Source organism: Aedes aegypti, chromosome 3 (genome assembly GCF_002204515.2).
Source record: "Aedes aegypti strain LVP_AGWG chromosome 3, AaegL5.0 Primary Assembly, whole genome shotgun sequence".
Classification (NCBI taxonomy): domain Eukaryota; kingdom Metazoa; phylum Arthropoda; class Insecta; order Diptera; family Culicidae; genus Aedes; species Aedes aegypti.
This window is the reverse complement of record NC_035109.1, coordinates 65,068,610-65,095,637: the sequence shown is the minus strand read 5'-3', so window position 1 is coordinate 65,095,637 and position 27,028 is coordinate 65,068,610. Positions and strand designations below refer to the sequence as shown.

At 38.5% G+C, this 27,028-nt stretch overlaps 1 protein-coding gene across 4 annotated transcripts in view; it reads right to left on the bottom strand.

The window, feature by feature from the left end:
* Positions 1-6,724: 6,724 nt before the first annotated feature.
* Positions 6,725-27,028, bottom strand: part of LOC5578739 (antichymotrypsin-2) — an 80,767-nt gene continuing 60,463 nt past the window's right edge. For 3 of the 4 annotated variants that reach the window (XM_021851699.1, XM_021851696.1, XM_021851698.1), the window contains 5 exons: positions 26,352-26,998; positions 8,256-8,426; positions 8,069-8,200; positions 7,809-7,994; positions 6,748-7,752 (listed from right to left, as the gene is read on the bottom strand). In XM_021851699.1, coding sequence (XP_021707391.1) covers positions 7,465-7,752; positions 7,809-7,994; positions 8,069-8,200; positions 8,256-8,426; positions 26,352-26,998 — 1,424 coding nt within the window. In that variant the 3' untranslated portion in view covers positions 6,748-7,464. Of the gene's footprint in view, positions 7,753-7,808; positions 7,995-8,068; positions 8,201-8,255; positions 8,427-26,351; positions 26,999-27,028 lie in introns of all 4 variants that reach the window. The other variant, XM_021851697.1, reaches the window with a different exon arrangement.

The window sequence follows — 27,028 nt, the reverse complement described above, 5'->3', positions numbered from 1 at the left end:
TGTGTTCTAAGAAATTATAAAATAAAAATACTTTCAATTTCCGTCTACTTATCATAAATACTTTAAAGATATGATGTGATACGCAGTTGAATAGATTTTTGATGGTTTTAGTCATAAAACCCTTAAATTCCAGGAGTGAAAATTTACATCATATGAGAAAACGGAGAGGCGTACTTTGTTTTCGTTTACTTTTTAAGCTTTTGAAAGTTCTAGATCGCGCTAGAGTTGTCGAAATAGTTCATTAGTCTGAAGATTATTGATGGTGCAATGTTTTGCATAGATTTATAGCATAATTACTGTAAAACACAAACCTGTTCATTTTAAACACCCCCCCCCCCTGTTCATTTTACCCACAGTTCCCATACAGGTCGGAAAATGATACTTGAATTCTCCGGATAATCGAATCACTAAAAGAAAAAGAAAAATCTGCGATAAAAGAACTTAAACATTATCTTTTTTCTCTGATTAATTTATATGATGCACACACCAAAAAAATCTTAGATTTACACGTAACGTAATTTTAGCCTTAGTCATGCAAAGCCATTTCTCATGTATTATTCAATGCTAAAACCTACAAACACTTCCATTATATCCAACACTGCTAGCAAAATCTTTAATATTGAACATGAAAAGTCTTCTCTTAAAGAATGTTGCATGCAAAACGGCTCGGTTTACATGATTTTCAAGCTGAAAATTTAATCATAAATAATGCACATCAAATGACCGAGCCATCGATCCATCCATGTGCATTATATTAGACAGATTTTTCAGCATAGAATCATGTAAACCGAGCATTCTTGTTTGCAATTTCTTATTCAATATGCAAGAAAGTATGCAATATTGGCGAATTTTGGATACAAGATCGTGAAATGTTTCAGTTTCACTCAAGATTGCAAGCATTCCTGAATGCAATGAGGCGGTTTACCTTATATTTCGTTGAATATTCAGTTATAACTCGTTTTACGTGCTGGCAAGGATGGAGCCGAACTCATCCAGATGGTCCCGGAGAAGTAAGCCGCTTGTCTGCATCGGCTGATAGTCAGAATCTGGGATACGGAACAGCTGCAACCACTATCCTAAACACCACCTACACAGTGCTATCCCTTATCTTCCGTCGTCTATCACCTATAGCAAACGAGCTCGTGGGAAGTTATCAAGCAGGTTTCATCGACGGCCGCTCGACAACGGACCAGATCCTTTCCGTGCAACAAATCCTCCAGAAATTCCGTGAGTACCAGATCCTTACGTATCACCTGTCCATCTATTTCAAGGCGGCATACGACAGTATTGACCGTGTAGAGCTATGGAAGATCATAGACGAGAACAGCTTTCTCGGGAAGCTCACAAGATTAAAATTAAAGCAACGATGGACGGTGTGCAAAACTGCGAGAAGATCTCGGGAGAACACTCCAGTTCGTTTGAATCTCGCCGAGGACTATGACAAGGTGACGGACTTAACAATGGAGGCACGATTTTCACGAGATCCCGACAATTTGTCTGCTTCGCGGACGACATATGTATATTATTGGAAGAAAATTTGAAACGGTGACAGATTTGTTCACCCACCTGAAACGCGAAGCAACAAGAGTCGAACTGATGGTGTATGCGTCGAAAACAAAGTACATGCTGGTAGTCGAAACTGAGCGCGACAGGGCCCGCCTAGCTGCCGACCGACAACAACGTTAGTCGTAAAATACGAAGGCGCATGATCAGTGAAAGTCTTGCCTACTATGCTGCCCTTCTACGCCTACTTGTCCCATGTTCTATGTAAACCTTATGGATCGCGAGACAAATATGCGTAGAACGGCAGTATGGGCTGCAGAAGAGACTGCGGTCATGCAAGATTCACGCCCGCACCAAATGCACGATGTACAAAACGCTCATAAGACCGGTAGTCGATATATTGTTGGCGTGGTTTTATTAAGTTGATTGATGTAGAACCAAACTAATAAATAAATAATAACGAGAAAGTCTACAAATATCTTAAACTTATGTCAAACCTAAATGCCTTCGATTTATTTTTTTTTTGTTTTTTTTTTTTTTTTTTTTTTTTTTTTTTTAATATCTTTATTAGTATCATTCCAAACATTACATTCATTTCTTACATCTAGGTGTTCTGTGTTATTTGACAACACTATCATCCTAATTTGGTAAAACAAATTTAAGATTTAATTAACATTTTGTTAACAACATATTACATTTCATTTGCCGTAGCAGTTCAGTTTTTCTACAGGTGAGTTGATTTCTCCTGCTTATAAGAGAAAAAAAAAAGTTTTTAATTTACTTAACCTAACTTAACCTAAACATATAACGCATTAATCGTGGCAATAGAAGATTGTAACGATTTTTGCCTGAAATTATTAATGATTGTATTTGACATTTGTTCCAATGTTTCAACATTGGATATTCTATGTAACTCATTGGTACTATACCAGGGAGGAAGCCTCAGAATCATTTTCAAAATTTTATTTTGAATTCTCTGCAGAGATTTCTTCCTGGTATTACAACAGCTAGTCCATATTGGTACAGCATACAACATGGCTGGCCTGAAAATTTGTTTGAATATCAACAGCTTGTTCTTAAGACAAAGTTTTGATTTTCTATTAATAAGGGGATAGAGACATTTTACATATTTATTACATTTGGCTTGAATGCCCTCAATGTGATTTTTGAAAGTTAAATTCTTATCTAGCATGAGCCCTAGATACTTAACTTCATCTGACCAATTTATTGGAACCCCTCTCATCGTGACAACATGTCTACTTGAAGGTTTCAAATAAAGAGCTTTTGGTTTATGTGGGAATATTATTAGTTGAGTTTTGGAAGCATTAGGAGAAATCTTCCATTTTTGCAAGTATGAAGAAAAAATATCTAAACTTTTTTGCAATCGACTACAGATGACACGCAGGCTTCGTCCTTTGGCGGAGAGGCCTGTGTCATCCGCAAACAAAGATTTTTGACATCCCTGAGGTAGCTCAGGTAAGTCAGATGTGAAAATATTGTATAATATTGGTCCCAAAATGCTGCCTTGAGGAACACCAGCTCTTACAGGAAGTCTTTCAGATCTGGAGTTCTGATAATTAACCTGAAATGTACGATTTGACAGATAACTTTGAATTATTCTAACAATGTATGTTGGAAAATTAAAGTTTTTTAATTTTACAATCAAACCTTCATGCCAAACACTGTCGAATGCTTTTTCTATGTCTAGAAGAGCAAGACCAGTAGAATAGCCTTCAGATTTGTTGGAACGGATCAAATTTGTTACACGTAAAAGTTGATGAGTGGTCGAATGTCCATGGCGGAATCCGAACTGTTCATTGGCAAAAATTGAATTTTCGTTGATGTGGGCCATCATTCTGTTCAAAATAACCTTTTCAAAAAGTTTACTGATGGAGGAAAGCAAACTGATTGGACGATAGCTGGAAGCTTCTGCAGGATTTTTGTCTGGTTTTAAAATTGGAACAACCTTAGCATTTTTCCATTTGTCAGGAAAATATGCTAATTGAAAACATTTGTTAAATATATCAACTAAAAATGATAAGCTACTTTCTGGAAGTTTCTTGATGAGGATGTAGAAAATTCTATCATCGCCAGGAGCTTTCAAGTTTTTGAATTTTTTAATAATAGTTCTCACTTCTTCCAAATCAGTCTCCCAGGCATTTTCGAAAACGTTCTCTTGATTGAGAATATTTTCGAACTCCTGAGTAACTTCATTTTCAATTGGACTAGTAAGTCCTAAATTAAAATTGTGCGCACTTTCAAACTGCATAGCAAGTTTTTGAGCTTTTTCGCAATTAGTTAGTAATAATTTGTTTTCCTCTTTCAATGCCGGTATTGGCTTCTGAGGTTTTTTCAAGATTTTCGATAATTTCCAAAAGGGCTTAGAGCCAGGGTCCAATTGAGAAATTTTATTTTCAAAATTTTTGTTTCTTAATTGAGCAAAACGTTTCTTGATTTCTTTCTGCAAATCCTGCCATATAATTTTCATAGCAGGATCGCGAGTGCGTTGAAATTGCCTTCTCCTCACGTTTTTAAGACGGATCAAGAGTTTAAGATCATCGTCTATAATCACGGATTCAAATTTTACTTCACATTTTGGAATTGCAATGCTTCTGGCTTCAACAATGGAATTTGTTAAAGTTTCAAGAGCATTGTCAATATCAAGTTTAGTTTCTAAAGAAATGTTAACATCAAGATTAGAGTCAACATACGTTTTATATATATTCCAGTCGGCTCGTAAATAATTGAAAGTGGAGCTGATAGGATTGAGAATCGCTTCTTGGGATATTTGAAATGTAACAGGGACATGATCAGAATCAAAATCAGCATGAGTAACCAATTGGCTACAAAGATGACTAGAGTCGGTTAAGACCAAGTCAATCGTAGATGGATTTCTAGAAGAGGAAAAACATGTAGGGCTATCAGGGTATTGAATTGAGAAATATCCTGAAGAGCACTCATCAAATAAAATTCTGCCGTTGGAATTACTTTGAGAATTATTCCATGACCGATGTTTGGCATTAAAGTCACCAATGACAAAAAATTTTGACTTATTGCGAGTCAATTTACGCAAGTCAGTTTGGAGCAAATTAACTTGCTGTCCAGAGCATTGAAAAGGCAAATAGGCAGCTATGAAAGTATATTTACCAAACTGTGTTTCAACAGAAACACCTAAAGTTTCAAAAACTTTAGTTTCAAATGATGAAAACAGTTGATGTTTTATACGCCTATGAATGATGATTGCAACTCCCCCACATGCCCCATCAAGTCGATCATTACGATAAACAAAAAAGTTAGGATCTCTTTTGAGTTTAGATCCAGGTTTTAAATACGTTTCGGTAATAACTGCTATATGCACGTTATTAACCGTAAGAAAATTAAACAGCTCGTTCTCTTTACCATTCAGAGAACGAGCATTCCAATTTAAAATATTTAAATTATTATTTGGATCCATTAGAAAAACGTAATCCAATAACAATTTGATTTGTAAATTTTACACCTACTTGGACTGCTTCAGTCATAGTGGTGGCTTTGAACATTGCATCAATCATTAGATTCAATTGTTCAGTTAGAAAACTAAAATCAGAGGCAGACATGTCATGTGATTTCCCATTGGAATTTCCGGTAGACGAAGAAGCGGAGTTACCTGTGGCGGTAGGGTTTTTTCCATTTGATTTGAAACAAGTAGAATGGGTACCCATGGATCGAACAGGGGAGGAGTTCGAATTTCCTGCTACGATATCGGCAAAGGATTTACCGTGGGTAGATAAATTCGAAGTAGAAAGATTCGAACGGCTACCCGACGGATTAAAATTAGTTTGTGAATGAGCATGATTATGATCTTCCTGATGGGTATGATTCATGATCAAGCGATCGTTAACTGAAAAATGAGCATTGTTCGATACTCTACCAGGCAAATTCCGGAAACGACCGTTTTCGTAACGGATATTATCTTTCATCTGCCTGGCACGAGCCTCAATGACCTTTTTGCGTGAAGGACAATTCCAAAAATTGGACTTATGGTTAGCCCCGCAATTACAGCATATGAATTTGGTGGTATCTTCCTTCACTGGACAGACGTCTTTGGCGTGAGAAGAACCTCCGCAAATCATGCATTTAGCATCCATGCGACAATTTTTTGTACCATGACCCCACTTTTGGCACCGACGGCACTGAGTGGGGTTCTGGTAATTTCCTCCAGGTTTCTGGAAATGTTCCCATGTCACACGGACATCAAACAAAAGTTTTGCTTTTTCTAAAGCTTTAATATTATTTAGTTCTTTTTTGTTAAAGTGAACTAAATAAAATTCTTGAGAAAGCCCTTTCCGAACAATGCCAGATTGGGTTCTCTTTTTCATAATGATTACTTGGACTGGGGAAAATCCAAGTAAATCATTTATTCCATTTTTGATCTCTTCAGGTGATTTATAGTCACTTGAGAGACCTTTCAAGACAACTTTGAACAAACGTTCAGTTTTGTCGTCATAAGTAAAAAATTTGTGCTTCTTGTCTTCAAGATGTTTGAGAAGAAGCTCACGATCTTTAAGAGTTTCCGGCAAAACGCGACAGTCTCCTTTCTTTGCGATTTGGAAGGAAACCTTGATTCCCCTAATGGAGTTCAAGATCTCCTGCCTAAATCCCCCAAATTCGGAACAACTGACCACGATAGGCGGCACTCTTTGCTTCCTCACTTGAATCAAAGAGCCTGGGCTAGAGGCTGCTTCGATTCGGTGTTCGGAAAATTTGTCTAGAGCATCGAACTGATTGCTCATTTCGATACAATTATTCATTTCACCCTTGGAAGAAAGTTTGCATTCCGGGGAAGCGTCCTTTCTTCCATTCTTGCCACGTGTAGTGACAGTTTTAAAACCCACTTTTTTGGAAGGAAGTTGTGAATTCAGAGATTCACCCTTCCTTTTGTTTGTTGTTGATACCATGTTTAATTAATAAACGAAAGAAGACGTGACCTTCGAAAGGTTTTTTCCCAAGACGGTGTCCAAGAAGGATTACCACCGCTAGCTTTCGCCAACGGGTCCAACGAAAAATCGAAGGCACGGGTCCAAACAAGGATCGTAAAGGGATCAATAGTAGAAAAAATAGTACTGAAAAGTACTGTTTTAGTAGCACTGAAAAGTACCGTTTTTAATTTTAGCACTGAAAAGTACTGACCTTCGATATCTTTAATATGTTCAACAAATGAAAAGCTGTGCCAGTTCTTCGAGTTAACTAAACACACATGTTTCTGGAAATAGTTCAATTTATTTTGTCACTTAGCTTTTAAAAATAATTTAAGATTTACATAAGTTATCTTACTTCTATTTGTTCATAATTTGTTCGAAAAATTTAATCGATTTCAAGATAAAAGAATAGAGATTTCAAAACTGCATTCATCACGTGTGCGTCAAAACGGTATATCCATATCCTAACGAGTGGCACCACAAACCGAAGAACGATCATGCGGACAATCTCAGCATCGCCGTTTCTAAATACAATTCCAAAATACTAAAAGATATTTTGGAAAGATTTCTACCCGCGCATCGATTCTTGCCTGGACGTCCACATATGAAACTCACTTCCGATGCTTTTATTTTTGGCCAATTATCGCCATCTTATGAAACACCAGCACAAGATGGGAAAATGTAAGCTTTCGACTTTTTTTTGTTGAGATTTTACAACCGGAAGCGAATCTATCGTTGCTTTGAAATGTAGAGACGGAACTGCAATTTTAAATGTTACATCTGTGCTCGGATTGAGTATTTAGTGTGCGAAGTTGTGTTCCTGTAGTTTTGAAGCATGTGTTCAGAAAAGTGAACCTTGGAGAAGTGCTCTGATGAATGCAATTCGTAAGAGATGAGACGACGCTTAACTAAAACGTTAATGTTAAGATCTTCACTACCCTACAACGATGTGTAGGGTCGAATGTGGAGGATTCAAGTCTTGTGTTTTTCTTAACTATTCATTCTATTCTTCCAACGCTGGAACGTCATTGATCTTGCCAGCAACGATCACCAAGTCGTCGACGATATCACGCACGAAGAACAGGAACGGCCTATCGATAACGAATTCTTCCATTTCTACACCGGCGGTTTTCGCTTCGACTTTGTTTGTAGCGGATAGAGCCGTTTCGCTGCTTGATCCTTCATCCACTCGAATCGACACATGTTGGACCAGTTCATCGACGTGGATCTTCTGTTCGTCTGTGATTCCACTCAGGTTAGCCTTGGAGGTGAACACGTTGATCAGTCCCAGCTGTAACAGAAAGAGAGATAGAGTTTGTCCTAACATTTCATAGAAGTGAAGCAAACCTTAGCCAAAGCCTTCTCAGCTCTGCTGGTGGTGTCGATCTGGAACTTGGGCATGGTGATTTGCACTGGCATCTCGCTGAGTTCCTTCTGAGCGCTGCTCAAACTCCGGCAGTTGAAGTTCTTGATCAAATCCTTGAGACCATCGGCCTGGTTGGGCATCATCAGCATCAGCGAGTAGCGTGAATTCTGTTCGGGAGAATATTGAAAATTAGTTTGTGTTCCGTACGACGCAAACGTATTGTGTTTTAGCAATGAGTTACGTTGTATGGCAGTTGGATGTATTTGGCATCCAGTTCTTGACTTGATCCAATGCTGAATGTGCCCGATGAACGCATCATAGTCACTGGTTTCTGTTGGCCGTTAACGGAGAAGGTGCCTACGTCGGAATTGATCTGCAAGAAATAATGTTTAGTATTTTAGATCTAAAACTCTAATTTCGCAAACTACCTGGAATGGACTAGCCCAGCTGCCTCGGTAATACAATCCATTGAACAGCAACATTTTCGACTCGTTTTGATCCTCCTCTCCTTCTTTGGCATTAGCTCTACGACCGACTAAAGAATTACCGCTTAAGGCCGAAGCAACATCTCCAGACAGGAATGACCGTCTCACGTTAAACTAGAAAGAAATCGTAAAATCAATCGATATTACTCACCACCAGTAACAAAGCTAGGGGGTGCGGTTTGCATCGAGCCCGGGGTTTTTTGAGGCCCCAAAATCATAGTTACAAAGTATCATACCGATAAAAACTGAACTACAGGGCAGACATTTTTAGAAGGGCCTGAATCGACAAACGGTAGAACCCCAACTGAGTTATGTCTGGATATCTGGACCTGATTCCTTGAATATATTTTAATTCTAACGTTGCAAAACAGTTTTTATTAAAATCTGGCATGCGGAGTTCTGTGTTCATAAATACGATATCCTGTTTTCCACATAAATCATACATGATATTTAAGAGCCCGAGAAATCTTTGACCTGGGCCTAGTCCAATTAGGTCCCTATTGGATCCGACGTATTTTGTTTGTCTAATACAAATTTCAACTTGTTGATTGGAGTCGTGCACCAGAGATTTTTTTATTGTGAATTGACATATTGAAAAGTATAACTTGCGGAAGGCTTCACCTATCACCAGAATCTTCCAAAAATCAATGTGCAAGCTAAAGGGTATACAACACATTCAAACTAATAAAATTATGTTTTAATCTAATGGAACCAAATATTGCTGTGTGCGTTTGAAATACAAATATCAAATGCGGTAACACCAAACGCGGAAAGATTATATGCAAGAAATGCGGTGTCAAAAATAGATTTTTCCTGCTAGGGCGGCGGTGATTTCTTCAATCGTTGCTTGGTTGTGTTACCGCATTTGGAGAACGTTTGTTCGAGATTTGCATCTTTAATGCAAACAGCAATATATTTGAAACTCCATTTCCAACATTTTTTGTTTTGTTAAAATTATATTGTGTTGTCAAGCATCACAGTTCAATTTACCAAAAAAAAAATCAGTAGATATTCATTCATATTTTAGCTAGTTGATGTCCTTTTATACTCTATGGTTAAATGCATATTTCAATAGACTGGCCCTCAAACAAAAAGTTGTAAAACTCGATGGGGCACCCCCTAGATATGTGCCTTAGGGTAAGAAAAACGCTCTCTAGAAATTTCAATTCAATTGATTGCTCCACCAGCTGGCGCATTCGATTTGAAGTTTGTATGGGATATTCGTTTCAAATATATTGAAAATTGACCCTATGTCACTGTTTCGTTCCGTATACTAATTGTTCGCGTTCAATTAAACTCAGAATGACAAATACACTAGTGGATATCCTAATGAACATAATTGCAGAAGGTTGTATCTGGATTTAATCTCATTTTCATTACTATTTCAGTTGTTGAAAGTTAGGCTTAGATCAGCACTCCCGTACAGTCACTTATATGCATGCGACATGTGCCTCAGCTCGCCCAGCGTCATAGGTGGCTATGATGCGCTTAGTGGCTACCTCCAAGCTATGTTCAAGAAACACGAGAAGTATTGCGTTATGCACTTCAGAGAGTTAAAACACCAACTTTATCAATTTTAATCATGATACAACCTTCTACAATATTGTTCGCTATTATATCAAGTAGTGTTTTTGACATTCTGGGTTTAATTGAACGTGATTAACATTTTTTCTTAACCAAACAGTAGATGATGTGCTGTTTCCCATATGTTTGAGCTGAAAATCCCATATTAACTTCAACTCAAATGCGCCAGCTCATGGAACGACCAAATGAGCTGAACTTTTCAGAAAGGCTTCCTCTAACCCCAAGGAATAATCTTGGGGGGTGCCCCGTGGAATCACACAGCTTTATTTTTCTCCCATACTAAACTGGGCCAGTCTAATATTTCAACTACCATTTGTAGCCAGTAGCTACGATTAACTGACACTTAAGAAGGTTACAAGTGATATTAGATTATCAGCATATTGAATATGAAATGGAATTTAGTCACATATAAACATGTTGGCCAACATTAAATGTAATTATGGTAAAATTGTACCACATTATGCAAAGAGATCATGTAGCCGGTGGGACTTAAACCCACCATTTCCATGCATATTTAAAGGATATCTCATTAGCCACAAACAAGTCTTCGTTTATTTTTTAATTACTGCCTCTTGAGGAACTTTGCACAAATCTACGGAAAACTCATCATGTAATTTGATGGAATATTACACTTCCACTTGAAGTACCTCAAGGAGATCCAAAATCTTTTATTTACTCTTATATCTAATACTTACTTTATTTTTGTATAATTTTGTATGGAAATTTTTCGAGAATTGTTCTACCGAATCCCACCAAGAGTATACTATCATGAATAATATAACATTTTATCTCTAGGAATTCCACAATATACTTTTCAAATTATTCTGCCGGAAATATTTTATGAAAGAGACCGCAGTAGGCAGCGCGCGCGAACGGATGTGTTGAAAATTGATCTGTTACATTTTTATCGTCTCCGCAAATTATTAGATTCGGCGGTGATGATATGGCTGGTGCAGTTTTTGAAAAAGAAGTGTTTTTAATGGAAATAAAAACGGTTTTTTCTTCATGCGTTCTGCTGGGCAGTGCTTCGTTAAAGCCCAATCAAAAGGTTTTCGCGTCACTGGAGTGATATTTGGCTTTTATGAAATGAGCATGCTGATTAAAGTAGCTACAGCTGCTCAATCTAGGATGGATAATAAATTTGGTGAGCTCGTTTCATGCTTTCATTTAAAATGCATGATATATTATGAAACGTATTTTTATAACGACAACGGTGGTACCTAATGTTACTTAAATGAATTGATTTTACAAAATATGATCAATTCGTCACTGTAACCCCATATCCATTCCTGATTTTCATCATTATATAAAATAACCTTTGAATGGTTTGACGCATAAAGGTCGACTTACTGTATGTTCACGTTGTCTTTAGAGCACTGATATGTGCGTGAGTCGCATCACTTACCAAGGTGAATTCTGATCATGCAGATCCCTCTACACTAACAAAACTCCTTCCCATGACAACCATGGAGATGCAGAGGTGATATCGGCCTCTAGTAACAATGGATGTCACACTAACATTCCTTTCCTTCACCGATAACCGTAAGAACGTGGCCGGCGCCGTTATTGATTATTTAATGTTTGGAGTTCTCGAAAGTGTACATTGAAGATGAAAAGCTACTCCCAAGCAACATCTCTTGATTCCTTATGCAACTTCGATTATTCTGGTCAATTATGGAGTAGCAACTACGAATTGTACGGTATTCAATGCTTATGCTATTCTGCCGGAAATATTTTATGAAATTTATCTCTGTATTCCTTCGAATCACTAAGAATTCTTTTACTAATTTCATCAGAACGTCCACCAGAAAGTGTATCAGAAATGCTTCCTAAGTTTGTAATATAATCATTCATCCATCGGAAATTACGAAATCCCATCAATATTTGAAGAAGAATCCCGTCAAAAGTTGTAAGATTTTCTTACGAAAATTGTTTCAAAAACTTCATAACAAATATGGATTTTAATTTCGACTTCATTTTCAATTTTCATCTCAATACTTTGAATGAATTTCTTTGGAAGACACGTATGACCAAAATGTCCTTTCGAATTTCACTAAAAATCTGAAGGATCTGTAAAATTTGAACATATTATGCAGATTTACAAAGTTTAATATTGCAATAAAATGATAATAGGGGAATTTTACATTCTAAAATATGTATTATTATATAGTGATCAATTTCGCCCCAATGTGTTATTTTCAATTTTTGATATAAAAACTAATTTTATGAAATGTTAAACATTATTTCATAAAAAATCGATTGCATAAACTGATAGAGGTTAATTAAGTACTGATTTTACTGAAACAAATTTTATAATTTTCGAATTCCAAAGGAAATCATGACAAAATGTTGTGAAAAAGTGATCAATTTGCCCCTGAATTACGGCACGGTGTGCTGAAACACACATATTATCGAACTTGCATGAACCTCCGATCTTTTTTCACTAAAAGTTAGCCTTGGTAGTCAAAAAAAGTTTGCGGCATATTAAAAAATCTTTCATCGGCAAAAATTTGAAAAAAGTCGATTTTTGTATTCTTGCCCTTTCTCCATATAAGGGTTCATAGGAGAATATTAGAGTTACACTAATTTTTATGATTTTTTAACGGTTAATGACCAATTTGACAACACGAATGAATTATCAGATGTTTTAAATTGGGCATCATTTCCTACGCACACTTATACAATATGACCAGCCCATGGTGGTATGCCGCATATTATCTAATAAAAAATTACTATTCTTTTCTGGATAGCTAGCTATTCATACGAACACTTTGTATTCTTCATTTTGGAAAAACGTTCCAACTTGGACATAGACTGTGAGTTTATGCAAGTTTTTTCCATCAGGTGTCTATAATGTTTCCATACCTAAGGAGTTGATCATAATAGCTGAATCAAATCAGTACTTGTTAATTGACGTATGCGGCAGAGTTTTCCAATCAGAATAGGAAATCCCTGAAATGGATACACATAGGCTACATATTCATGTACGGTAAAAGCACCAGTTTTGGCCAGTCTAAGAGAAAATGTCAATACAAATTATATTGGAAGCCCTATTTCTACTACAAATATGTCAAATGCAGGCTTCCAATTCATATAATGTATGTATATTATTCGACATGAATTAAAACCACTTTTTTCGCTTTGAAAATCTCGTTGGTAAATATAGCCCACCCGAACCAGTTTCGTTCAGAGATTTAGTTTTGGTTTCTAAATTGGCCAAACTCATTGATTTCTTATGAGAGTGGCCAAATTAGGAGTACCCTGGCCAAATAAGGTGTATGGGAGTTCAAATTATAAGGGAAATGAATTGTGTTTCTTATGTTTTGAATCAATTCTGACGAATAAATGAATGTTTCTCTATCATGTCAATGTGATCTACTGAACACAAAAGGTTACATGCTGATTGGCTGTGTAAAACGGTGTATAATACATGATGGCTACAACTGGCGTATGGCCAAAATCGGCGCTTCTACCATACACGCAAAAGTGTTGAAAGATAATTCAATTTAACATGATTTACAGTGAATAGCTTATACAGTCTTAATATGGTTTCAAGTCCATCATGAAGTTTTGCGCGTTCAATAATCTGCTCTTATATTTCGCATTGCGCACAGTATAGCGTGATCGTTTGTCATAAAATGAAGAATAATGCGGCGTTGATAGCAAATCGATCCAACGTAATCCCGCACTTTGGTTTACGACCTCACACTCATGGACGGCACATTTTGAAAAACAGACTCAACAATTTCATTAACTATTATAATCAACTCTCCCTTACTTTATATTTCGTATCTCGAGTTTGAGAACCAAAGAGAAAATTAGATTTTATGGCTTTATGACCATCGGGGTGGTCCTTTCGATTGTATATGTACTGGTTTTGTGTTCTGTAACTCGCTACCTCCCTTAATGGATGACTTTCTTAATATCGAGGTTGGAGAATTGAGTGGAACATGAAGACATAAATTTTAGTATTTTGTTTTAGATAGGTGAATGGAACTAAGCATACGTTAATGGTGGGAGGTTCTATAAACCTTTACAACGAGCGGCTACAAGATTTCAATACAATCCTGAATAAAAACTTTATAAATATCGCATTATATTGTTACACTTACATGAAATGTAAGGTATTTAGAGATTTTTTGTTTTGAAATTCTAATTTTTCTGCATAAAACCCTTTCATATTCTGTATATGTAAAGATATTTTTCAATATTTGTATAAGCTCTAGTTTTAAAGGTAGACATACCGTATAGAGCTCTGCGTAAAAATCTTCCTCTATCTTTCACTCTTTCAAAATAATTGTGAACAACAATGTAAGAAGGAGTAAAAAATGCCGTATGAAATTGAAACAGCGCAGTGCCTTATGTATTTGTATATCTGTTCATGTTTATGGCTGTATGTAATTGTTTAATTTTATTGGATTGCAACTATCTTAAGAACGCTTCATATTTATTAATATTTTCCAATGATTCCAATTATGCAGTAGAATTGGGAACAAGGATTAAATCAGGCCTGCCCAAAAGACGTGCACTCGACATTGAAGAAGTCTGTAAGTTGCAGACGAAATAAGCCTATCTGTCAAGATAAGCAACAAAAAAGGTAGTTGCTCGGTAGAGGTCGAAATATACAAACTCTAGTGGAATTAAATGGTATAGTACTAAATTCGGTTTTTTCATCTACTTATAGGTATTCTACTAAACAGCTCGAAGATTTATTATAGTGTAACTCTAATATTCTCCTATGAACCCTTATATGGAGAAGAAGCAAGAATAAAAAATCGACTTTTTTCAAATTTTTGCCGATGAAAGATTTTTTAATATGCGGCAAGCTTTTTTTGACTACCAAGGCTAACTTTTAGTGAAAAAAGATCGGAGGTTCATGCAAGTTCGATAATATGTGTGTTTCAGCACACCGTGACGGTACGTTAAAAATTCTACAACTATTTTAAAATACACTACATACTAGAAGATCAAAAATGAAATCTAAGCATGATCATTCTAATGTTTCCCGGGACATTCTTTTAAAAATTTCAAAATGAATCATGACACGAATCATGAAAAAATAGTTCGTAATTTCTTCATGAAATCAAAATTAATCAAAATTAAGATTATTTTTTCAATCTACAGATTTTATCTGTAAGCAGGGCTGGCATCTCCTCAGTGAAAACAGAAAAACACAAAGAGCGCGCACTTTGTGTTGATCATGAATTTGAGTGCAGTGCGACAGCTACACTTTCTCACTGGTTCTTCCCTCTTTGACGCCTCTTTGTGTTTCTGCTCTCGCTGCAATGCATCCTTCGACACAAAGTGTTGATGGAAAATGGTGAACACACACTCTTTGTGTGGCTCATTGAGTACCTACCGAATGCTTCTATAGGAGCTTCTATTGGAACATATGGGACGGAAATCGATGTCTGGCACCAATTTGGAATCCAAGATGGCGACTTCCGGTTTGCAAAAATCCCTTCAAACCCATGCAATATGGGTATTTTCGGAACGGGACCGACGAGTAGATGCCGGAAATCGATGTCCGGTGTCGTTTTGGAATCAAAGATGGCGACTTCCGGTTTGTGAAAATCACTTCAAACCCATGCAATATGGGTATTTTTGGAACGGGGCCGACGAGTAGATGACGGAAATCGATGTCTGACGCCATTTTGAAATCCAAGATGGCGACTTCCGGTTTGCAAAAATCCCTTCAAGCCCATGCAATATGGGTATTTTTGGAACGGGACCGACGAGTAGATGCCGGAAATCGATGTCCGTTGTCGTTTTGGAATCCAAGATGGCGACTTCCGGTTTGTGAAAATCACTTTGAACCCATGCAATATGGGTATTTTTGGAACGGGGCCGACGAGTAGATGACGGAAATCGATGTCTGACGCCATTTTGGAATCCAAGATGGCGACTTCCGGTTTGCAAAAATCCCTTCAAGCCCATGCAATATGGGTATTTTTGGAACGGGACCGACGAGTAGATGCCGGAAATCGATGTCCGTTGTCGTTTTGGAATCCAAGATGGCGACTTCCGGTTTGTGAAAATCACTTTGAACCCATGCAATATGGGTATTTTTGGAACGGGGCCGACGAGTAGATGACGGAAATCGATGTCTGACGCCATTTTGGAATCCAAGATGGCGACTTCCGGTTTGCAAAAATCCCTTCAAGCCCATGCAATATGGGTATTTTTGGAACGGGACCGACGAGTAGATGCCGGAAATCGATGTCCGTTGTCGTTTTGGAATCCAAGATGGCGACTTCCGGTTTGTGAAAATCACTTTGAACCCATGCAATATGGGTATTTTTGGAACGGGGCCGACGAGTAGATGACGGAAATCGATGTCTGACGCCATTTTGGAATCCAAGATGGCGACTTCCGGTTTGCAAAAATCCCTTCAAGCCCATGCAATATGGGTATTTTTGGAACGGGACCGACGAGTAGATGCCGGAAATCGATGTCCGTTGTCGTTTTGGAATCCAAGATGGCGACTTCCGGTTTGCAAAAATCCCTTCAAACCCATGCAATATGGGTATTTTTGGAACGGGACCGACGAGTAGATGACGGAAATCGATGTCTGACGCCATTTTGGAATCCAAGATGGCGACTTCCGGTTTGCAAAAATCCCTTCAAGCCCATGCAATATGGGTATTTTTGGAACGGGACCGACGAGTAGATGCCGGAAATCGATGTCCGTTGTCGTTTTGGAATCCAAGATGGCGACTTCCGGTTTGTGAAAATCACTTTGAACCCATGCAATATGGGTATTTTTGGAACGGGGCCGACGAGTAGATGACGGAAATCGATGTCTGACGCCATTTTGGAATCCAAGATGGCGACTTCCGGTTTGCAAAAATCCCTTCAAGCCCATGCAATATGGGTATTTTTGGAACGGGACCGACGAGTAGATGCCGGAAATCGATGTCCGTTGTCGTTTTGGAATCCAAGATGGCGACTTCCGGTTTGCAAAAATCCCTTCAAACCCATGCAATATGGGTATTTTTGGAACGGGACCGACGAGTAGATGACGGAAATCGATGTCTGACGCCATTTTGGAATCCAAGATGGCGACTTCCGGTTTGCAAAAATCCCTTCAAGCCCATGCAATATGGGTATTTTTGGAACGGGACCGACGAGTAGATGACGGAAATCGATGTCTGACGCCATTTTGGAATCCAAGATGGCGACTTCCGGTTTGCAAAAATCCCTTCAAGCCCATGCAATATGGGTATTTTTGGAACGGGACCGACGAGTAGATGCCGGAAATCGATGTCCGTTGTCGTTTTGGAATCCAAGATGGCGACTTCCGGTTTGTGAAAATCACTTTGAACCCATGCAATATGGGTATTTTTGGAACGGGGCCGACGAGTAGATGACGGAAATCGATGTCTGACGCCATTTTGGAATCCAAGATGGCGACTTCCGGTTTGCAAAAATCCCTTCAAGCCCATGCAATATGGGTATTTTCGGAACGGGACCGACGAGTAGATGCCGGAAATCGATGTCCGTTGTCGTTTTGGAATCCAATATGGCGACTTCCGGTTTGTGAAAATCACTTCAAACCCATGCAATATGGGTATTTTTGGAACGGGGCCGACGAGTAGATGACGGAAATCGATGTCTGACGCCATTTTGGAATCCAAGATGGCGACTTCCGGTTTGCAAAAATCCCTTCAAACCCATGCAATATGGGTATTTTTGGAACGGGACCGACGATTAGATGCCGGAAATCGATGTCCGTTGTCGTTTTGGAATCCAATATGGCGACTTCCGGTTTGTGAAAATCACTTTGAACCCATGCAATATGGGTATTTTTGGAACGGGACCGACGAGTAGATAGCGGAAATCAATGTCTGCCACCATTTTAAAATCTAAGATGGCGAAATCCGGTTTAAAGTGATTTTCACAAATCTTGGATTCCAAAATGGCGTCGGACATCGATTTCCGCCATCTACTTATCGGCCCCGTTCCCAATACCCATATTGCATGGGTTCAAAGTGATTTTCACAAACCGGAAGTCACCATCTTGGATTCCAAAACGACACCGGACATCGATTTCCGTCATCAACTCGTCGGCCCCGTTCCAAAAATACCCATATTGCATGGGTTTGAAGCACTTTTCACAAACCGGAAGTCGCCATATTGGATTCCAAAATGGCGTCAGACATCGATTTCCGTCATCTACTTATCGGCCCCGTTCCAAAAATACCCATATTGCATGGGTTTGAAGCACTTTTCACAAACCGGAAGTCGCCATCTTGGATTCCAAAATGGCGTCAGACATCGATTTCCGTCATCTACTTATCGGCCCCGTTCCAAAAATACCCATATTGCATGGGTTTGAAGCACTTTTCACAAACCGGAAGTCGCCATCTTGGATTCCAAAACGACACCGGACATCGATTTCCGTCATCAACTCGTCGGCCCCGTTCCAAAAATACCCATATTGCATGGGTTTGAAGCACTTTTCACAAACCGGAAGTCGCCATATTGGATTCCAAAATGGCGTCAGACATCGATTTCCGTCATCTACTTATCGGCCCCGTTCCAAAAATACCCATATTGCATGGGTTCAAAGTGATTTTCACAAACCGGAAGTCGCCATCTTGGATTCCAAAACGACACCGGACATCGATTTCCGTCATCAACTCGTCGGCCCCGTTCCAAAAATACCCATATTGCATGGGTTTGAAGCACTTTTCACAAACCGGAAGTCGCCATATTGGATTCCAAAATGGCGTCAGACATCGATTTCCGTCATCTACTTATCGGCCCCGTTCCAAAAATACCCATATTGCATGGGTTCAAAGTGATTTTCACAAACCGGAAGTCGCCATCTTGGATTCCAAAACGACACCGGACATCGATTTCCGTCATCAACTCGTCGGCCCCGTTCCAAAAATACCCATATTGCATGGGTTTGAAGCACTTTTCACAAACCGGAAGTCGCCATATTGGATTCCAAAATGGCGTCAGACATCGATTTCCGTCATCTACTTATCGGCCCCGTTCCAAAAATACCCATATTGCATGGGTTTGAAGCACTTTTCACAAACCGGAAGTCGCCATCTTGGATTCCAAAATGGCGTCAGACATCGATTTCCGTCATCTACTTATCGGCCCCGTTCCAAAAATACCCATATTGCATGGGTTTGAAGCACTTTTCACAAACCGGAAGTCGCCATCTTGGATTCCAAAACGACAACGGACATCGATTTCCGTCATCAACTCGTCGGCCCCGTTCCAAAAATACCCATATTGCATGGGTTTGAAGCACTTTTCACAAACCGGAAGTCGCCATATTGGATTCCAAAATGGCGTCAGACATCGATTTCCGTCATCTACTCGTCGGCCCCGTTCCAAAAATACCCATATTGCATGGGTTCAAAGTGATTTTCACAAACCGGAAGTCGCCATCTTGGATTCCAAAACGACAACGGACATCGATTTCCGGCATCTACTCGTCGGTCCCGTTCCAAAAATACCCATATTGCATGGGCTTGAAGGGATTTTTGCAAACCGGAAGTCGCCATCTTGGATTCCAAAATGGCGTCAGACATCGATTTCCGTCATCTACTCGTCGGCCCCGTTCCAAAAATACCCATATTGCATGGGTTCAAAGTGATTTTCACAAACCGGAAGTCGCCATCTTGGATTCCAAAACGACAACGGACATCGATTTCCGGCATCTACTCGTCGGTCCCGTTCCAAAAATACCCATATTGCATGGGTTTGAAGCACTTTTCACAAACCGGAAGTCGCCATATTGGATTCCAAAATGGCGTCAGACATCGATTTCCGTCATCTACTTATCGGCCCCGTTCCAAAAATACCCATATTGCATGGGTTCAAAGTGATTTTCACAAACCGGAAGTCGCCATCTTGGATTCCAAAACGACACCGGACATCGATTTCCGTCATCAACTCGTCGGCCCCGTTCCAAAAATACCCATATTGCATGGGTTTGAAGCACTTTTCACAAACCGGAAGTCGCCATCTTGGATTCCAAAACGACAACGGACATCGATTTCCGTCATCAACTCGTCGGCCCCGTTCCAAAAATACCCATATTGCATGGGTTTGAAGCACTTTTCACAAACCGGAAGTCGCCATATTGGATTCCAAAATGGCGTCAGACATCGATTTCCGTCATCTACTCGTCGGCCCCGTTCCAAAAATACCCATATTGCATGGGTTCAAAGTGATTTTCACAAACCGGAAGTCGCCATCTTGGATTCCAAAACGACAACGGACATCGATTTCCGGCATCTACTCGTCGGTCCCGTTCCAAAAATACCCATATTGCATGGGCTTGAAGGGATTTTTGCAAACCGGAAGTCGCCATCTTGGATTCCAAAATGGCGTCAGACATCGATTTCCGTCATCTACTCGTCGGCCCCGTTCCAAAAATACCCATATTGCATGGGTTCAAAGTGATTTTCACAAACCGGAAGTCGCCATCTTGGATTCCAAAACGACAACGGACATCGATTTCCGGCATCTACTCGTCGGTCCCGTTCCAAAAATACCCATATTGCATGGGCTTGAAGGGATTTTTGCAAACCGGAAGTCGCCATCTTGGATTTCAAAATGGCGTCAGACATCGATTTCCGTCATCTACTCGTCGGCCCCGTTCCAAAAATACCCATATTGCATGGGTTCAAAGTGATTTTCACAAACCGGAAGTCGCCATCTTGGATTCCAAAACGACACCGGACATCGATTTCCGTTATGTATTCATCGGCCCCGTTCCAAAAATACCCATATTGCATGGGTTTGAAACGCTTTTCACAAACCGGAAGTCGCCATCTTGAATATCAAAACAACAACGGACATCGATTTCCGTCATCAACTCGTCGGCCCCGTTCCAAAAATACCCATATTGCATGGGTTCAAAGTGATTTTCACAAACCGGAAGTCGCCATCTTGGATTCCAAAACGACACCGGACATCGATTTCCGTTATGTATTCATCGGCCCCGTTCCAAAAATACCCATATTGCATGGGTTTGAAACGCTTTTCACAAACCGGAAGTCGCCATCTTGAATATCAAAACAACAACGGACATCGATTTCCGTCATCAACTCGTCGGCCCCGTTCCAAAAATACCCATATTGCATGGGTTTGAAGCACTTTTCACAAACCGGAAGTCGCCATATTGGATTCCAAAATGGCGTCAGACATCGATTTCCGTCATCTACTCGTCGGCCCCGTTCCAAAAATACCCATATTGCATGGGTTCAAAGTGATTTTCACAAACCGGAAGTCGCCATCTTGGATTCCAAAACGACACCGGACATCGATTTCCGTTATGTATTCATCGGCCCCGTTCCAAAAATACCCATATTGCATGGGTTTGGAACGCTTTTCACAAACCGGAAGTCGCCATCTTGAATATCAAAACAACAACGGACATCGATATCCGACATCTATTCGTTGGTCTCGTTTTAAAAATACCCATGTTATATGGTAAAAAGAGCCAAATTGTGTACACTTTGAGCATGTTTTGCCAACACACTCCGTCAGCATTACTCTTTGCGTAATCGCTTACACTCTCTTTCCTACTGCGTGCCCTCATTGTGTTCGTGTTGTTACACTTTGCGCGCGTCTGTCTCCTCTTTGTGCAGTGGTTAAATTCTGCTCTTTGCGCGCATTGTGCGAGTTGATGCCAGCCCAGACTGTAAGTAACATTTAAATAAAATGTATCTGAGAAGTCTTTAAGAAAATTTGTTAAAAAGTACTTGACAATCCTAGTTATTTTTATTTACCGTGAATTATAAAAATGGTAATGAAATCTACTAATAGGAATGTTTGGCAAATAATTGAAAAAGCGAATTTACTACTTGAATTGATAGCTATATTTATGAAGACATTCAGAGAGAAAAATGTGTAAACATCTTCTTTTGATGTTTAGGAAATTTTCCCAACATTTCTTAGCAAAATCATATTACAGTTATTCTTAGAAGAAGTTTCATGGAAATACTTTTTAGGTTATTAAACAACTCAAACAAGATTCTAATAAAATTCATCGGCGGAATTCTTTCAGAAATTGCTGGTGCATCGCTGGAATCCAGAAGATAAATAATTAAATGATAGCTGATATGTTACCAGAATATCAAAACTAATAACTGACGTTTTTACATAGTAGTTTATGATGTTATTATCGAATAAATGTTTGTAAGAACTTTTTCAGGAGACACTCCTTATGAAAATCTAAACACAATCCATAATTGAATACTTCAAGCTAAATAAGATAATACAATCAAATTTCTCATATAATTTATAGGAGATTTTTTAGAATTTGTATTTTGTTATTCCATATGGAATTCTAAGAGCTGAGTCTCAAATATTTCTGTATTAAAGTTGACAGAATTTTGGCAAATGTCCTCTCATGAATTCTCCCAGAATAAATTATTGTAAATATCTTTAACAAACTCCATCAAAATACAGAAAAATATCGCCTGATAAATAATTTGCTACTGAGATCGTTCCCCAATAATTTCGTTAAATTTCCACCACAGTAATTTGAGAAAGAAAAAATCCGCCTTCAAAATTACCCATAAAAGGTTATTAAGAATCCGGAAGAAGATTGAAATCTGTCCCTTCAAAATATATGTATTGTCTTTGTCAAAAATTTCGTGATTTTTTTTCCAGAAGCTATAGTCAGGTGCACAGTCAGGTGTCATATTAAACGCTGCCACCCACTTTACGCTCACTACATTTCCTCAGCCACTGTTCTATCGATTCTGATGAAATTTGTTAGGTAATAAACTGATACTATGCTTCAGTCACAAACGAAAATCAGCCTTACCCCATGAACAACTGCTCAAATTGCCGTGGGAGAAAAGTGGGTGGCAGCGTCTTATAGGATAACTGACTGTACACATTCTTCCATGATTCAGAACACAAACATGTTCAGATTCAGAATACAGCAATGTTGAAAATCTTTTTGACTAAAACAAATTTATTCAACCTCTCTACTGGCAGCTTCTTTTTAAACCACAAAGAAATACACAAATTGTGATAACTTTTTTGTTTTTCAATATTTTTGCGGCATTTTTCACCAGTTCTTAAAAAACTCTTCGATTTGAAGAATCCGTGTCGATATTGATCATTTGTGATCTGGTTTTGAAAATATTTCGTTGTTCCTGGGAGGTCCGAAATACCGCATATAGAAGATTTCGCGGCCATTTTGTTTTCGGTCAATTTATAAAAATAAAACAAAATGTGGACTATACAATGCCAGGTAATACGGTGCTGTTCTGAGAAAATCATACAATTCGGTTAGGTATTCTTGGAGATATCCGAAAATTACGATTTGATGTTTTTCGAAGTTTTCAATACCTTTATTTGGACAATGTGGAACCAGAAACCTAACTGCTCATTACTGAAAGACGGCTGCACCAATTTGTCTTATTTTTTCACAACATACACTCATCAATGCATTGTTCCGAAGAGTGAATATCCGAACACGATTAAACTCTGTAGCCTAAGAAAATTGACGTGGATTATGCGATTATTTGGATTATGGATTATGTTTTCACATCTGGTTTCGCTTTTGATTTTAATTCCTGGGAAAATCTGAAGAATACTGTATTTTTTTCCCCCAAGAGAAAATTTCGGTATAATACTTTGGATTAATGTATAAAAAATATTAAAAAAAAATGCTCTATAGAAATATCGGGAAATATCTAAGAAATGTTTCCCAGATTATTTCCAGTAAAAATCTGAAGTCCTTGAGTAGTTCTTGAAGAAACAGCTGGATTAATTTCAGAATTCTAGAAAAGGTAATATTCCTGATGGATTCCCAGAAGACATTGATGGAGTATCTCATGAATGGATTGTGATTTACTTGGAATCGAATGATCCATCCATTTATAGAAGAATCATCTAGGGAAAAGTGTGGAAATTTCCGTAATTCCGAAGAAGCAATCCAGAAATCTTTTAGCGAACTGATAGGCCATTTCCTCAAGATAATTATGAAGTTAGAGACGAGTTCCGAGAAAAGTCTCTCTGAACAAAAAAAAATGAAGGAATATAATGGAGTAGTACACTGTCCACACTATTATGGGTCACCTTGTCACGATTATTAGTCACTCTGTTCCACATGTTATTCAATTGCAAATGACCCATATTAGTGGGTGACCCATAATAGTGTAACCACTGTATATGACAAAATTTGTAGAAGAATCTAGAAACATTTGAAGACAATTTATTTTGTCCAAGGGAAATCTTTTGATGAATTATCAGGATAAAATATTGTGAGATTCCCTATGGAAAACTCTTAAGAAATATCAGCAAGATATTTGTTTATGATCTTTGTATAAGAAAATGCTTCAAAATGTGATTAGGAGTTATAGGCTAGGCATATGTTTGTGAGAAATCTTTAGCCTCAGGTATATCGATAGCCATAGAATTTTGATAAAAAATGATTGATTATCATTAGATTTTATTTCAAAACTTCCAAATAATTGTAAGTTACTTAGAATGCCTTATTGAATAATCTACAAGTCGTTTTCAGATCGTGCTCCCGAAGCTTATGTAGGTGCTCTGCGACACTTCTCAAAATGCCTAACAATGTTCTCAAATTGTGTCCAAAATGCGTACTAAATCAAGTCACACTTCGAATTTTCAAGAGTAAGAATCTACTGAACAAAACCACATTTTCCGTTCAATCTTAATGATTGGTTGCTGGTTTTGCTCAGAGCAGAGTTTAGTTTTCAAGCTTTGTACACTTGTGAATTTCTGAAATGATTTTAATTTAGTTTTTGTAAAAATTGTATGGAAATTTGAAATAGATCGCTACAAAACACTCGCTTCTAGAAGACAGGAATTTTGTTGGGTGCGATCTGATTTTGAAATGTATCTCGAAACATCCAATAAATTTATGTCCGAAAAGGCTGCTCTCTAAATCAATAAAAGCATGTGTTCGGAATCATTTTCAAATAAAATAATAATTCAGGAAAGTATAATTAGCTTACATTACGATGCTCGTTGAAATAAAGAACCAATCTATGCGTGTTAAAATATCTGAATTTCAAACGGAGTTGCGGTAATGAGCAAGTGCTCCACGCAACATTTTTTAAAAGTGCTCCGCGAGTCAAATAGCATGAAACCCCTTGGTACAGTTACCCCACAGTTATGGATCAACTAAGGGTAATTTTTCAGAACAAAATATGATTAAAAAACATGGTGACGCTGTACAAAACAAAATTACTTCCCTGGCACTACTAAATATAGTTGTTTATGAGAGTACACCTCAAAATACCCGGTTATTTACGAAAAAGTGTCGATTTGGATGGAAATCGCAAACGATGTCCACCCCACAGATATGGATCAGTGGGAGAGAAGGATTCGTATTATGGATCAAACCGACTCATATTATGGATCAAAACACTATAACAGCAATTTATCTGCGAGGTAAACGAATGGTGTGCTAGTTAAAGCATACGTTTTGGCGTTTGTTTCGGAATCGTCTTATCTTTGATTCATAACTGTGGTATGGGTTTCAATGCCCCACAGTTATGAATCAACGCTTCTGGGAATACGGATGACATTTTATTTCCTACGAACGGAAAAAATATGCTTAAGCATATTATAATTGATTGCGATGCTGTACCGATTTATGTTTCACGTTAGTAAAATATTTTCTGCGTAATTGCAACTATATTTGATGAGATATTCCCGTTTTAATCCAACTCTGATCCATATATGTGTGCTATCCATAAATTTGGGGTGACTGTATGTATCAATCATTGCTTTTGAGAGACCAGGAATTTCCCTCAAGAATCTCACTTTAACTTCTATTTCCAACAATAGAAGCAATCTACAACATAATTTGTCTTAACTTACAGACTAAGAAAAATGAACAAATTTACGCCACACCATATGTGCCCGACATATTAAAGCGAGTAAAATAACATAAGTCTAAGACATAAATTACGCAATTTTCCGTCACAATGAATTTAATAGTGTTAGAATTACAAAACTTTTAGGTCACACGTAATATAACAAGAATCACAATCTTACGATGAGCATATCGCTCCTAAATATATCATAATTGAACTTTAATTAAAAAATTGGGTTCATAAATGAACCTTGACGCTTTTGATCATGTTTGACGTTCGCTAAGTCGACGAAAACACCACAGGGGTTTTAGTTTTAACACTGGGGTTGCTCCTATCTGACATTTCGGAAGGGGCTCGGAAAACAAAATACAAAATTTGATTTTAAGCCAAGAGGTGTGACACAATCTAAAATAAACATAAAAAAAGTTGTTGAACTAAAACAAACAGCAAAACAATTAAAAATTGAGTAAACATGTGTTTTTGACCTAAACTTCAGCGTTTGGCACTAAAACTGGGACAGGGCTTTTAAATTAGGACCCTATTTCACACTGCACCGGGCCCCGAAAACCCTAGCTACGCCACTGCCCAGTGCCCACCACGAATATTATCTTACCCTCTGTCTAGACGCCTGGCTCTCCACTGCATGCATGATCTCGTGTTCCTCACCATCGAGCTTCTTCAACGACAGACTGAACTTCTGTGGAGCATCCTCCACTACTTGGTCCACTCGATCCTCGGCAGCCTTAAGCACAGGTTCGTCCAACACTTCATTCGTGTGTTCGTCCTTCTGCTTGGCGATCTCCTCCTTAATCTGGGTCGGTTCCACGTATTGCTTATCCTCAATATTCTTATCAAACTTAGGATTGTCACCTTCCTCTACTTCGTCGAATTTGGTCGCAATACCGACGTCCGATCGTACATTGTCGAGCGGAACGGATTTGATCTTCAGATCCTCGAAATCGATGATATCCTTACTGTTGTTATTAGATGGGACAACTTGACCCACAACGATCGCTTCTTCGTCCGGAGTCAAATCAATGGAGGGTTCGATCGAACCCAGCGAAGTCTTTGGCTCATCAAAATTGTAATCGTTACGTTCAATATCTCGAACATCTACATAGTAGCTGTTCTGTAGCACATCGCGGTACTCCGGCTTGATCGTATTATCCTTGTATATGTAGAACCAGCTCTTGAACTGCGGTTCATTCGCTGGATTCTGCGCACTGAGGCGCTTCAGCGATTCATCAAATGCACTGCGAACTGAGAAAAGCAATTTTCATTATCAGAATC